General features: G+C 42.2%; 1 protein-coding gene across 1 annotated transcript in view; it reads right to left on the reverse strand.

Annotated features, from left to right (window-relative positions):
• LAMA3 (laminin subunit alpha 3) overlaps window positions 1-4,101 on the reverse strand; it is a 266,072-nt gene extending 261,971 nt beyond the window's left edge. Inside the window, exon 1 of the mRNA XM_032859753.1 lies at window positions 3,821-4,101. Coding sequence (XP_032715644.1) covers window positions 3,821-4,084 — 264 coding nt within the window. The 5' untranslated portion in view covers window positions 4,085-4,101. The remainder of the gene's footprint in view (window positions 1-3,820) is intronic.
• Window positions 4,102-16,025: the final 11,924 nt, after the last annotated feature.

Consider the following 16,025-nt stretch of genomic DNA (forward strand, 5'->3'; position numbering starts at 1 on the left):
GCCCTTAGCTGTGTCTTCATTCCACTATCTTTTCCTTTAGTATTTTCTGAGCACACATACTGTTCCAGGCTTTGTGCTACACACAGGACACAACTATGAACCAGACAGACAAAATCCCTGAATCAAAGACCTCTCAAACATCAAAAACTTAATGTCTAAGCAGTAACAAGTATATAAAATCTTATTTAATGAGTTTTAAATCCAGAGAAACCACAGTGAGCATTTTTCACACAATAAACAAAATTCAGACTTTTAAAATGTCCTGCCTGTAGGCACATGCTACCATTAAAGAATCAGGATTATTATAGAATCAGGACCATAAACCCAGGCTTTATTCTAAGACATAATTTTTTTTTTTTTTTTACATTTTTTGCAAAATCCTTCTGGCCTGAAATTCTAAATCCTGGCTGGCCCTAAAGATTTATTTTTAGAAAGCTCAAGTAACAGAACTATTTTAGTTACTCTTCTCCATTTCCCATCTTGAGCATAAACACATTCAAGATAATCATCATTCAGGTACAACCAACTGATCAGTCATAATCTCCCACCCTTCCAAGTCCCATCACCCCTTGGTATCCAGAAAGGTAGGTCTGCACCTGCGGCTGCCAACATGGGGCTAGAGCAAGCATCTGAGAGCCCAGCTTCTAGAACTCCCCTTCCCTGTCTTGTCTCCAACACAGTTCTGTCCTCATTAGATAAGAGCTTCTCACGTCAGCAATCAGTACATCTTCTCAAGCCCTCAGCTGTGAAAGCAGAAAGCACTATTCAGCAGCACTCTTGTTCGCCCCTTATTTTTCGGAAAGAACACAGTATAACACCGGATAGCATCCTTTTTCCAAAGGCTATAGCTTGGCCTAGAAACACAGTCTGCTGAATGATCTCAGAAAAGCCACTTCCTTCTCTATCTAGGACTGTGCACCAAAGTTTAAGGACCTATCCTGGAAACTCAATCAGCACAGAAAATATGACTTTTCTGGACCTCCAAGACCATAGTATCAACCTATGAGCGTTCAAAAGAAAATGCCAGATGAAGACAGTGAAGGTTGGCCCATTCCCAGGCAAATCTCGGGGAGAGGAGATATTTGAAAATTTCTTCCCCTTGCACTTCCTCTTCCCATAGTCAGAACAGCTCTCTAAAAAGCTGGGTGTGCCAGGCAATCCAGTGGGGTGCCAGAAGGGAATATCAAAATGTGTTTTTTTATTTAAAAATGAAGAAATTCAGTTTGACTAATATTTAGTGTGCACTCTGCTTAGGGCCTTTACCCCATCCATGAGTCAGCCGGTCACAATGGTCCTGAGTGTCTGTCTGCCCAAGGGTAGAGGAGGAGGGGTTGCACCAGGCTCTCATCTGACCATGACACACCGCAGCTTACGTGGGCCTGGTTAAGTAGACACGTGGGTTCTATTCTCCTAGACAGCAGAACAGTTCCAACCTTGTACTAAAATGAGGAGTGACAAAGAAATTCTTTCAATGACACACATTCACTGTTTATCTCATGGTAAAGTATTTAAAACTTTGAAACTTAAAGTTGAGTCACACTTTTTTTTTCCACAAAAAATTCCAGATTTGCTCTTTCTGGGATGACAAGGAACTGCCAGTAATATACTACCTGATACATATTTACAAAAAAAATAGAGGTACCTATGAAAGTAAAGGTGTTGTGTCAACAGTGTGTGAAAAAGCAAATAAGATTCTAAAGAAATGTACATTTTGAAAAGAGTGTTTTGGAAAATAGATGTTTGGAAATGTTTCATATTTCTGTTGTTCAAAAGACAGAACTGGGGTACCCTAAAAGTTCTCCTATTTGCACAGTTTAAAAGCCTGGACACAGAATTTTGTAATGTATTTTAATATTTTCCAAAAAACTACTTGCAGTGAGTTTTGAATCTATTTTTTTTAAACCCTTAAAACATAACACCTTCCTACCAGGAAGTACTGAATGCCACCTGTAAAGCAAACATTGACTGGCCAAGTGTCTACTTTAAAAAATTTTTAGAATAATTGAAGGATGGGCAGAAATATGAGTACTATGATTTCGAGAATTCAGACAGTATCAGACCTGCCCAGTTACACAGAATTCCATGCTCCCAAAGGCCCCCTCACTTAATTTGAGGCTCTGCTATCACCATCTTGAAATTCATAATATTTGAACAAGGGGCTCACATTTTCATTTTGCCCCAGGCTCTGTGAATTGTTCTGGAACTCAGTGGTCAGTGCAGAGGTCCTTCTTGAATCTACAGATTTTTGAGCTATCTTTTCAGCTGTGACAACTATTAATTTCAACTATCAATGTAAAACCAACCTTGAATTGACAGATCATAAGTGCTAAACTAACTTTGTCAAAAATGATATACATAATCACATTTGTATATTTACAAATGGTTACAATCAGAAATTAAATATTTAGGGGCAACTGGGTGGCTCCGTGGGTTAAAGCCTGTGCCTTCAGCTCAGGTCATGATCCCAGGGTTCTGGGATGGAGCCCCGCATGGGCTCTCTGCTCAGCGGGGAGCCTGCTTCCTCCCCACACCCTTGCTGCTCTGCCTACTTGTGATCTCTGTCCGTCAAATTAAAAAATAAAGTCTCAAAAAAAAAAGTTACCACCTGCCTTTAAAAAAAAGAAATTAAATATTTAAAGAAAGCAAACTTACTTGGCGCTGTTAATAAAGGAAATTAAAAAGTATTTTCATCATCGTTATTTTAGTTTTTCATTTCTATTCTTGCCTGTCTTCTAGTACTCACCGTATATTAATAAAGCAATACATGCATATAGTTTATAAATAAATAAGCACGTATTGGCATTGCATGTTCAGCTATCGTCGTTTATGGAAGTGCGCAACCAAGAGTTTCTAAAACCCTGACCTAGATTCTCAATGGTAATCTTTTGCTTGCGGAGCCCAAGTTCCGAAATTACTCCCTCTTCCGGCAGCACCTTCCTATTCCTCAGCAATATTTCCCAGTAGAACGAGGGGGCCAATTCTGAATTATGGCTCAGCGTAAAGAGGATTTCAAGTCAGGACTGGGTTCAAATCCCGCTGCCTTCCTTTAAGACTCAGGCACGTTTCTTAACCTGTCCAATCGCTCCGGTTACCTGCGCTGCTGTGAGGGTCCGTGGGTGAAGAACTGGCACACCCCAGATGCTGATTAAGCACCAGCAACTTTATCATTTACGCCAGGTGTTCGCGGGATGAGTCTGATGGACCCTGAGCGCGGTGTCCATCTCTGTCCAGTTCAAGTCTCATTCGCCACAGTGACCTGAACGCGGACGCTTCGGGAAGGGCGGTGAGGTGCATCTTCGTGACACCGAAGGGAGGGGTGCTACCGATACAACCTAAAAGTTCTCTCCAAACCCGTCACGGAAACCCACTGCTACCAACTTCTCCCAATAAGGTCGGGGAGACAGAAGTGCCTGGAAGGAGGCGCGCCAGTGAAGCCGAGGGGGCACTCATGGCCTGGCCGGGCGCTGCTTGAATGATGGAGGCAGGATGGGGCGACAGTTCCATGCACCCCGAGGCGCATCTGGTGACTTTCACCTCTGCGCCCGCAAACTTAACCTCAGCCTTCACTTACCTCGAGTGATCTACTGGTCCCGGCCTCCCGCGGCGAACCCGCAAGGGCGGAACTCCCGCAGGATCGCTCCGGGGCACCGAGCCCATCTCCCAGGGTCGCCGGCCCGCGTGGGGCCGGGGGAGCCCTTCCGGTCTCCTGGTATCGCTAGCGCGCGGGGAAAGACCCCTCCTTCTGCTGAGGGCCGCAGGCCAGCGCGGAGAGGGGGCCCGCCCCTCGCCAGCCCGCCCTCATTCACTCCCCGGACCGTACCTGGATGGTGTGGCCGCTAACCGCGGCGGTGGGCCCCCCCACCAACTTGCAGTAGAGCTCGGGCCGCGCGCCGCCGGGCTCCCGCTCTCCGCAGGTGGCGGTGGCCCAAATCCTCGCCGCCTCCGCCAGGTTGAAGTAGGGCGGGTGCAGGCTGAGCCGGGCCGCGGTCCGGGGTTCCCGAGCGGGGTTCACGGCGGGCGGCAGCAGCAGGAGCAGCAGAACCGGCCTCAATACCCAGCCTGGAACCCGCGCGGCCGCCGCCATCCTGCAGCGCGTGATCCTCCCGGGAGGAGCGAGCTCAGCCCCGGGTGTGGGCGGCGGCTGATCCGCGCCCCCGCCCCACGCGCGGGGAGCTCGCGCGGTGCAGTCGGCTTCTCTGGTGTGGAGCCTGCGGCGGCTGGAGCGGGCGCCCAACGAAGCAGGAACTGACAGCGCCCAGCCTCAGGCCAGCCGACCAGGTCTCTGCAGCGCGCTGCGCCCTGCAAACTTCGCGGGCGGGGAGAGCGAAAGGCGTTCCCGAGCTCTCACCCTGGCGGTAGAGGCGGGGGCCGGGACCGCCCCACCTTCCCACACCCCGCGCAGAAATCAGAACTTCCTCCTCTCCAGCTGCTCACGGTCTCAGACCAGTCGTGAAAGCCAGCCCGGACCTCGGACAAAGGGGAAGGTTTGGGTGAGACATCAGAACAAATTGGCACTGCCTGCAGAACTTACATCAAAGACCTCGTGGCTTCCCGGGCGTCTCGGTTGTCAAAAGACAAGTCCCGTCAATTTCTCAAACACTGTGCGCCAACAGTATCTGTGGCACTACAGCGCATTCGGAGTCTGGGACCGAAGGAGCTCACGGGGAATGGGGAGGGGCGGAACAGACACATTTAAAAGACAGCCAAGAGCGCAGGTTGTCGTTTGCCAAGCTGCCAAAACACCTTGGGGGGAAATCTTTAAATGCCCGATCTGCTAAATTTTACAGATAAACTGAGAGATATTGAGCGAATTTCTGGAGCTGTCAAGCTGGCGTCAGAGCAGAGGGTACGCCCAAACCGGGGCCGAGATTGGGTCTTCTTTGCAGAATGTCTCCCCAAAACCGAGCCGTTTTAGGCGCTCTAAGCACTTCAGGGAGAGTGCCCCTGCTGCCGGCCAGGACTGACCCGAGTGCCTGAGAGGAAGTGGGCTTACTCCGAAGGAAGGAGAAGGGAAAAAGAGGGAGGGTTGAGAACATTACGTGAGCAAAGATTGAGATAACCATTAAAAAAAAAAAAAAAAAAAAAAAAGGTACAGTTGAAAGGAGTAGAAGTGACCAGTGTATTTATTAAATACTGGGATATTTGCTAGAAAGAAGACTGTACCTATTTAATTATCTGTTCTTCAAAAATAAAAGGAGAGGGAAAGGAATTTGTGAGTGTAACCAAAAGGAGAAGCCACAAAGATTGATAAGTTGACAGAGAAACTAAAAGTTTTGTACATCCAAAAGCACCGCAATTAAACAAAAATGGCAAACACCTGAGGAGAAAATGTTTACCATAAAGGACATAGGATAAATTAATATATAAATTGTTTTCACGAAACTATTAACAGTGGAATACTCAAGGCTAAGAATCCTAAAATAATTAACAGGAGGAAAAAAACTTTTCTAAGCTAATAAACATATGAAAAAACTCTTGACCTTCCTGGGAATTGCAATGCAATGCAAACAAAGTACCAGGGAACTCATCTTTGGCCTATCAAACTTGGAAAGCTTTTTTAAAACAACAACAACAACAATAAAGCAGAGAATTAAGGGAATCAAGTTATCACAGCCTTGGTTGAAGTAAAAACTTCAAAACTTTTCAGGTGGGCGTGTTTGCAGCACTTAGCGAATGACTTCAATGTGCAATCTATTTTGCCCACACAACACCATGCACATTTATATCCAAGAAATAATTAAGAAAGTTTGCAAAACTTTAATGGCAAGTGTGTATCAGAGTTATTTTAGGTTTTGGGTTTTTTTTGTTTTGTTTTGTTTTGTTTTTTTATTTAAAAGAATCTAAATGAGAGTGCCAGGGTGGCTCAGTGGGTTAAGCCTCTGCCTTCGGCTCAGGTCATGATCCCTGGGTCCTGGGATCAAGCCCCACATTGGGCCTTTCTGCTCAGCAGGCATCCTGCTCCCCCCCACCGCCACCCCCTGCCTGCATCTCTGCCTACTTGTGATCTCTCTCTGTCAAATAAATAAAATCTTGAAAAAAAAAAAAAGAACCGAAATGTCTAATAGTAAAGAGCTGGTTAGATAAAATATTAAAGTGGACTTTTAATTAAGTATTTTGTATTAAATAAAATATTAAAGTGATATTACAGGGTCACTAAAATGATGTCATAGAACTATATTTTCTTTTTTTTTTTTTTTTTTTTAAAGGTTTTATTTATTTGTTTGACAGACAGAGATCACAGGTAGGCAGGGAGGCAGGCAGAGAAAGAGGAGGAAGCAGGCTCTCCGCCGAGCAGAGACCCCGATGCGGGGCTCGATCCCAGGACTCTGGGATCATGACCTGAGCCGAAGGCAGAGGCCCAACCCACTGAGCCACCCAGGTGCCCCAGAACTATATTTTCTGACATAGAAAGATGTTCACAATATTTTAACAGGAAAAAAAATACAAAATAATACATGTATAAGAATCAATTGTATTTCTAAACACTAGCCAGGAGCAATCCAAAAATGAAATTGAGAGGAATTCCATTTACTATAGAATCAGAAAGAATAGTATTCTTAGAAATAAATTTAACAAAAGAAGTGCAAGACCTGTACAATGAAAACTAAAAAACATCTTTGAAAGAAGTTAAGATCTAAAGAAATGGAAATACATCATATGTAGCATGGATTGAGAGACAATACGGTTAAGACGGCAGTATTTCCTAAAGCAGTCTATAGAGTCAGCACAATCCCTGCCAAAATCTCAGGCACTATTTTTGCAGATCATATTGACAAAGTGATCTTAAAATTCATGTGGAAATGTGAAGAACCCAGAATAGCCAAAACAATCTTGAAAAAGATGAACAAAATTGGAGGACTCACACTTTCTCTATTTCAAAACTTAACACAAACTTACAGTAATCAAGAGAGTGTGGTACTGGCATAAGGATAAGTGTATAGATCAATGGAATGGAAGTGGGAGTCCAGAAATAAACCTTTATATTTCTGGCCACTCAATTTGCACCATTTTTACAATGCCAAGACCATTCAGTGGGGAAAAAGTAATCTTTTTTTGATAAATGGTGCTAGGACAGCTGGCTATCTACAGACAAATGAATCAAGTTGGATGCCTACCTCACACCATATACAAAAATGAACTCAAAATGGATCAAAGACCTAAATGTAAGAGCTAACACTGTAAAACTCTTAGACAAAAACGTAAGAGTAAATCCTTGTGGTTTTGGATTAGATAATGGTTTCTTAGATATGAAATTGAAAGCACATGCAACAAAAGAAAAAATTAAATGAACCTCATCAAATTTTAAAACTTTTGTACTTCAGAGCACCTGGGTGGCTCCGTGGGTTAAAGCCTCTGCCTTCGGCTTGGGTCATGGTCTGGGCCTCCTGGGATCCAGCCCCACATCACATCACACATCTCTGCTCAGCAGGGAGCCTGCTTCCTCCTCTCTCTCTCTCTCTCTCTCTGCCTGCCTCTCTGCCTACTTGTGATCTCTATCTGTCAAATAAATAAATAAAATCTTAAAAAAAAAAAACTTTTGTACTTCAAAGAACACCATCAAAAAAGGTGTAGAGACAACCCAAAGGTGGAAGAAAATATTTGCAAAATTATATATCTGATTAGAGAGTCTTATCTAGACTAAAGTACTCTACTAAGCCATTTAAAGAACCAGATGACTGAAAAAGATTTTTTGAATAGAGATTTCTTCAAAGAAGATATAAAAATTGGTCAATAAGCACATGGAAAGATGCTCAACCTCACTAGTCATCAAAGAAATGCAAATCAAAACCACAATGAGCACTTCACACCCACTAGGATGACTGTCATCAAAAAGACAAATAAGAAGTGTTGGTGAAACTATGGAGAACATGGAACCCTCATACATTGGGGAGATGTAACATGGTGTAGACACTTTAGAAAACGCTTCGGTAGTTCCTCAAAAATTTAAACATGATGTTACCATGTGACCTATCAGTTCCAGTCCTAATTATCTACTCAAGAGAATGGAGCATCCACACAAAAACTTGTACATTGATGTCCATAGCAGCATTTATAATGGCCCAAAAGTGAAAACAACAGAATGTTCACCAACTGATGAATGAATTAACAGAATGTGGTTTATCCATACATTGGAATATGATTCTGTCATAAAAATGAATGAAGTTCCAATATATACTATAACATAGGTGAACCTTGAAAACATTACACTAAGTGAAAGAAGCCGGACATGAAAATCTACATACTGTATGGGAGTAACTGCTAACAGATAGGAGATTTCCTTTTGCAATGATAAAAATATTCTGGAATTAGATAGTGCTAATGGATGTACAACCCTGTGAATATGCTAAAAAACACTGAATTGTGCACTTTAAAAGTGAATTTAGGGTACGTGATTTATATCTTAAAGTGACTGTTATTTTAAAAGAATTTTGCAGAACCGAAATATATCTTAAATATAAAACGTACATATGAATGTGTGCCTACGTGTGCACATGCACTTGTGTGTGTGAAGGCAGACTCAAAGAGATTTTGAAAGTTATACGATGGAATGTTCAAGAATGGATAGATGGGATGGAGAGAAGGGACTTTTTGTTTTTATTCTTTTTTTATTGTTTGTATTTTTTCATTTTTCCGATAATGAGCCTGCATGGCTTTGCCCTAATAAGAACTTTCATATTTTAATAAATCAGCTGAATGAATGCCCAGTACTACCTGGAATGGTCCAGCCCAAGGTGGTATGGTCCTATCTTAGTCAACAAAAGAAGACTGAGAGAACGTGAGAAAGAGTTTACATCCTTTTTATACAAGATTACTTAATGGACACAAGATTACTTAAAGGAAAATATCCAACAAATGACAAAGATTTCAAAATTATTGTATGAACATGCAAATGTAAAGCAAAATCTAAATTAAAGAAGCTGTTCTCCACCCAGTCAGGAACTCTTCCGCAACTCCCAGCTATTTCACCGAGATGTTTTGCCATCGGAATCCTCAGCATCAGAACGGCCCAGCTATGGATTCAAATCAAGTCTTCTTCCTCACAGAGCTTCATATTTTCCTATAAAAGGCAACAATGAAGAACATGGTTTGCAAATTTTCTTTCTTGTACAGGGACAGTTGTTCTGCTTGATATGTTTTATTACATTCCTCAATCAAAAGATACATAGTATCATTGAGTTTACATTGTCATTGCTGTTTAAGAATAACTTTGTAGCATTACAGTGCATTTCCCCCTGAGAACAGCTTTGAAGATGACCAAATAAAACCTACATATCTGAGGCTTGTATTTGTTAGTTATATTTCTCAAGATCATGTATCCGGGTGGCCCAGTCGGGTAAGCATCCGCCTTAGACTCGAGTCATGATCCTGGGGTCCTAGAATGGAGCCCTGTATGGGGCTCCCTGCTCAGAGGGGAGTCGGCTTCTCCATCTCTCTCTGCTCCTTCTGTGCTCATGCTCTCTCTCTCTATCAAATAAATAAAATCTTGAAAAAAAAAAAGATTATGTATCCAAAATGAACATCTCAGGAACACCTACCCTCACAGTCACAGATATCGGAGATATGATGAGATTAATGACACTTTGGCTGGGGGAGGGGAGAGAGGCTTCTCTGGAGTTTAAAGGGAGGCATGTACGAGCAAGTGCTTGTAAACACGAAAGCAGAAGATTTAAGGCACACTGTGTTTTCACAGCAAGATGGGGCTGTTCTGTTCTAAGGGAGAAAGATGATGCTTGAGAAAATTAAATGTCTTGCTCATGATTTTTTTTTTCTTTCAGCTCCATGAAGCTCATTCTTGTTATAATAAATTAGATCACAAAATATCTTCCATTAGTTACATTTTACTCTCCTAAAATGAATCTGGGATATGACCCAGTGCTTTGATGAGATCTGGGACAGGCATTTGCAAAATTGTCACTGGCATGTCATTTAAAAAGAAATCCAGTCCCAGAAATTCTAGGCCTTTTTAGGAGTTTGGACCATCACTCCCATCATCTATTACATGTCAAGTTCTGGGTATTATTATTATTATTATTATTATTATTATTATTATTATTATTTTCAGTTAGCCAGCATATAGGACAACATTAGTTTTTGATGTAGTGTTCAGTGATTCATTAGTTACCAATAACACCCAGTGCTCATCACAACACATGCCCTCCTTAATACCCATCACCCTAGGGGCACCTGGGTGGCTCAGTGGGTTGAAGCCTCTGCCTTTGGCTCAGGTCATGATCCCAGGGTCCTGGGATGGAGCTCTCTGCTCAGCGGGGAGTCTGCCTCCCTTCCTCTCTCTCTGCCTGCCTCTCTGCCTACTTGTGATCTCTGTCAAATAAATAAATAAAATCTTAAAAAAAAAATACCTATCACCCTATAACCCCCTACCCCCACCCTCTCTCCTCTGAAATCCTTAGTTTGTTTCCCAGGGAGCATAGTTTCTCATGGTCAGTGCTCTCAGAGGGAGCATTGTCTCCCTCTGATTTCTCCCCCTTCAGATTTCCCTCCCTTCCCATATGGTCCTCTACGCTATTGGTCATGTCTCACATATGAGTGAAGCCATATGATAATTGTCTTTCTCTGCTTGACTTACTTCACTTAGCATAATCCCCTCCAGTTCCATCCATGTTGATGCAAATGGTAGGTATTCATCGTTTCTGATGACTGAGTAATATTCCATTGTCTGTTTGTACCACATCTTCTTTATCCATTCATCTGTTGAAGGGCATCTCAGCTCCTTCCACAGTTTGGCTATTGTGGACATTACTGCTATGAACACTAGGGTGCATATGGCCCTTCTTTTCACTACATTTGTATCTTTGGGGTAAATATCCAGTGGTACAATTGCTGGATCATAGGGTAGCACTATTTTTAACATCTTGAGGAAAATCCATATTGTTTTTCCAGAATGGCTGTACCAGCTGGCATTCCCACCAACAGTGTAAGAGGGTTCCTTACCAACATTTGATGTTTCCTGTTTTGTTAAATTTTGCCATCCTAATTAGTGTAATGTGATATCTCATTGTGGTTTTGATTTATATCACCCTGATGGCTAGTGACGGTGAACATTTTATCATGTGTCTGTTAGCCATTTGTATGTCTTCTTCGGAGAAGTGTCTGTTCATGTCTTCTGCCCATTTTTTGACTAGGTTATTTGTTTTTTGAATGCTAAGTTTGAGAAGTTCCTTATATATCTTGGATACCAGCCCTTTATCTATAATGTCATTTGCAGATATCTTCTCCCATTCTATGGGCTACCTTTTAGTTTTGTTGACTGTTTCCTTTGCTGTGCAGAAGCTTTTTATCTTGATGAAGTCCCAAAGTTCATTTTTGCTTTTGTTTCACTTGCCTTTGGAGACATGTCTTGAAAGAAGTTACTGTAGCCAATGTCGAATAGGTTACTGCCTATGTTCTCCTCTAAGATTTTGATGGATTCCTGTCTCACATTGAGGTCTTTCATCCATTTAGAGTTTATCTTTTTGTGTGGTGTAAGGGAATGGTCTAGTTTCATTCTTCTACATGTAGCTGTCCAATTTTCCCAGCACCACTTATTGAAGACACTGTCTTTTCTTCCATTGGATATTTTTTCCGATTTGTCAAAGATTAGTTGACCATAGAGTTGAAGGTCTATTTCTGGAGTCTCTTTTCTGTTCTATTGGTCTATGTGTCTGTTTTCATGCCAATACCATGCTGTCTTGGTGATCACAGCTTTGTAATAGAACTTCAAGTCAGGCAATACGATGCCCCCAGCTTTGTTTTTCTTTTTCATCATTCCCTTAGTGATTCCAGGTCTTTTCTGGCTCCATACAAATTTTAGGATTGTTTGTTCCAGCTCTTTGGAAAATGCCAATGGTATTTTAATATGGATGGCATTGAAAGTATAAATTGCTCTGGGCAGGATAGCCATTTAACAATGTTTATTCTTCCAATCCATGAGCATGGAATGTTTTTCCATCTTTTTGTGTCTTCCTCAATTTCTTTCATAAGTGTTCTGTAGTTTCTTTACCTTTTTGGTTAGGTTTATTCCTGGTTATCTTGTGGTTTTTGTTGCTATTATGAAAGGAATCCATTCCTTAGTTTCTCTTTCTACAGTTTCTCTTTCTCTTATTAGTGTATAGAAAAGCAACTGATTTCTGTGCATTGATTTAGTATCCTCACACATTGCTGAATTGCTATATGAGTTCTAGTAATTTGAGAGTGGAGTCTTTAGGATTTTCCACATACAGTATCATGTCATCTGTGAAGAAGGAGAGTTTGATTTTTTCTTTGCTGATTTGGATGCCTTTTATTTCTTTTTGTTGTCTGATTGTTGAGGCTACGACTTCTCGCACTATGTTGAAAGATAGTGGTGAGAGTGGGCATCCCTGTTGTGTTCATTTGTTAAGAAAAGTAGGAATAGGGGCATCTGGGTGGCTCAGTCAGTTAAGATCTGCCTTTAGTTCGTCATTATCCCGGGGTCCTGGGACTGAGCCCTGCATGGGGCTCCCTGCTCAGTGGAGTGTCTGTTTCTCCCTCTCCCTATGCCCCTGCTCTTGCTTGCTCTCTCTCTCTCTGTCTCAAATAAATACATAAAATCTTTTTTTTAAGAGAAAGAAAGAAAAGTAGGAATTAATGAGCAGGACGTAGTATTGCTGATGCCAAGTTCAAGTTCCTAGAAGGACTCTGGGAGGACAAAGGAAAAAGCTCCCAGGGGAGGCCAATCTGAAATATGAAGGCTATAGAAGGCTGGTACACAAGGAAGCCGCTGGGCTACTTAGTCCTACAGGAGTGGGTGCGACAGACATGCATAGTTGGTTATGAACAAACCCAAATGAACACAAGTGAATTTGGGGTTTGGCTGGCCTCCCAATGCTTCAGAAGTGATTCATGCATAGTTAAGTCCTTCAGATTTTAAGATGGAAATGCAGCTCGCCATACCACTGTTGAAAAGAATTTCCCCAGAGTCAAGAACCTAAACATGTAAGGGTGATAAACTCCCTGTGTCTTGCCAAGGGCATCATCAAACTCAGTAATGTCCCTTTAGCACAGGGATGGACTAACATCAGATTTGGGCTGATGCTCCCATAAGCAAAGCATGGGTTTTCTCCTTCTCCTTCCTTTATCCCCCCTTCCCAATGTGGCAACTTTGTCCTTCAGTCTTCCTAAACCCTCCTAGGAATATGAGCTGGGATCAGAGATCTTGGGTCCTGTCTAATATTGCTATTCTTCATTGAAGTGTATTGTTAAATACAACCACTTGCCTTTGGCTCAGCTTAAGGGGAAGGTTGTAGTTTGCCTTTTCATCATCACTTCATAGAGAAAACAGCGATGTTGTTCTAGGCCAAGAGCAGCATATATATTACCAATAGCAATGAAAAGAATACAAACAAAGCTGGAAAACAAAGGCATTTCTTACTTCTTGTACTATCACACACCTGGTGAGCCCTCCCCCTTAAAAGCCAGGGGCAATTAGATAATGAAGATAGTTCTGCCATCCAACTGGTTGATGTCATTGCAAACCCTATGATAGAAAGTATCTCCGGAACCCAACTATCTCATCATTAAAAAAAAAAATTACATATGTATGTGTATATGTCTGTGTGTGTGCACATACTTGTGTGTGTGCCCTTTTATTACACTTCTCTTATGACCTCGTGCTTTAAAAGAATTTCACTAACTGTACTTCTGTTATCTTTACTTTTCTTTGTATTTTTATTTTTAATTGAAGTACCGGTGACATACAACGTTATATTTTTTCAGGTGTACAACTTAGTGATTGGACACCTACATACATTAGGAAATGCTCACCACAGCAAGTATTGTTACCATCCGTCACCATAAAAAGTTATTAAAATATTATTGACAGCATTTCCTATGCTGGACCGCTGCCCATTTTTATTTGGAGATAAGAAGCCAAGGTTCAGGGAGTGGCCCATGTCCTCATTACCATGAAATAGTCTCCAGAACCCAGCTGTCTGCCTGCCCCAGATTCCAGCACTCCTCACCCCCACTTCCCTTCACTGGGGGCCTGCCTGCTCTAGGCATGTGGCTCTAAGAGCTCCTCGGGAAATAATCATGCTCCCTCATCATGTGGCTTGTGTCTGGCTCATCCTCTGAGCTCAGAATCCCCAGCATTGAGCAAACAAGAGTAGGGATCTCAGTATCCAGTTCTGCTCACTGCAGGCAGATTCCAGCTTTGGTTGGAGCCCTGACACTGCTACCTCCCATTAGGGCACTCCCTGGTAGGTAGTTCTGCCAAAGACCCTATGACGATTTCACATTCCAATCGCATGAGGTTCTTCTCCAGGGCTCCCTTCACACACTCCAGTTTGACATTTATGTGAAATATGCTGTTGGGCAGAGGCAGTAATTTTATACATTTGTTATTAAGGAAGATGCCTTCTTTCCACCCAGGTGTGTGTGATTACAAGCAGTAGTGCTAGGATAAAAGAATTAGTACCTCTTCTTTATGAAATTCTTTCCTACCAGCTCAGAGCTAACCCTGAAAGGTAAGCCGGAAACCATCATTCTCATTTTGTTGATGAGTACAAATAAGCTAGAGGGTAGTTAAACCATCCGCCCAGCCTGAGTGGAGATTTAAGGACTGGAACCTTCATTCTGTTGACATGAAGTTAGCAATGTATCTGGCAGAGATTTTGAGTGAAAATCAGAGAGTAGACTCTACATAACCTCTTGGATCATTTTTACATTGGTGACCCTATGTTTTAGGATTTGAATAGTCTCTGTGACAACAGGAAATATCACTACTGGGAAGTTTAAAATATGTCACCAAAGAGTGTTTGAGCTCACTACATACACTTTGTTTCTGTGTTCAAAATACATCACTTTAGAGACGTGTATTTGGTTAGAATTGGCCGGACAGACCCAGTAAATGGGCTATGTAACAAGACAGGAGGAAAACTCTTAAGGACAAAAGCTAATCCAAGGACTTTTTTTTCTTTGTGTCTTTAAGATCTCTATAGAAGTGCCTTATATATTTACCTTAAATAGGTAAATATTTGTCATAATCCTGAATTCATTTCACTTGAGCCCTAGAACATAGGTCTAATAAAAAATTTTTTTAAAGTTTTTTTTTTTTTAATTTATTTGACAGAGAGAGAGAGATCACAAGTAGGCAGAGAGGCAGGCAGAGGGGGAGCAGGAAGCAGGCTCCCCACCAAGCAGAGAGCCTGATGCGGGGCTCAATCCCAGGGGCTCAATGCCCTCTGAGCCGAAAGCAGAGGCTCAACTCACTGAGGCACCCAGGTGCCCCAAACAATTTTTAAACCAAATCTATGGTCACTTAATACTTTTTTAAAAAAGATAGATTTATTTATTTATTTATTTACTTACTTACTTACTTACTTACTTATTTACTTATTATTTTAGAGAGCAAGTCCAAGAAGGAAGGGCAGCGGGAGAGAGAATCTCAAGCCGACTTCCTGCTGAGTGCAGAGCCGGAAGCGGGACCCCATCTCATGACTCATGACCCTGAGATCACAACCTGAGCTGAAATCAGTTGCTTAACTAACTGTGCCACCCAGGTGCCCCATCTGATCAATGCTGGGCAGTTCACAGAACAAATGGGGTGTGAACTTCAGTACTTCTTAAGAAGGCAGTGTGGACCCAGCCTGCTCATTTCTATAAAGCTTTATTGTGGATTTACACAGGATCTCGTTTTGTTTATGGGGCTTACCAGTTATTGCCTTATCTCATAGAGTGTGTTTTTCATATAAATAAATTCCAAAGAGGATTCCAAGAATGGCTAGATAGCCAGGCCTATAAAACAACTGGAAAATGTGAGTAAACTACATGTGTAGCCCTGAGGAGAGGGGAGGAGAGGTGAGAGGGACAGAGTCTGTGGTATGTAAATAACAGGAAGAGATAGAGACAAGATATACCACAGACTCCTGAGCACTATCAAGATAATCTGGGCTGTTGTGATGGAAATGACTAGCTTCCGACCAAGGACTGGTGCTCCCTTTCCATGGTGTAGAGTCATTCTGAGAAGTGGTCCCTGCTCTGGGAATACATTTCCCATGCTACATGCA

The sequence above is a fragment of the Lontra canadensis genome, unplaced genomic scaffold (assembly GCF_010015895.1).
Source record: "Lontra canadensis isolate GAN:19392208 unplaced genomic scaffold, GSC_riverotter_1.0 scaffold17, whole genome shotgun sequence".
Taxonomy (NCBI): Eukaryota; Metazoa; Chordata; class Mammalia; order Carnivora; family Mustelidae; genus Lontra; species Lontra canadensis.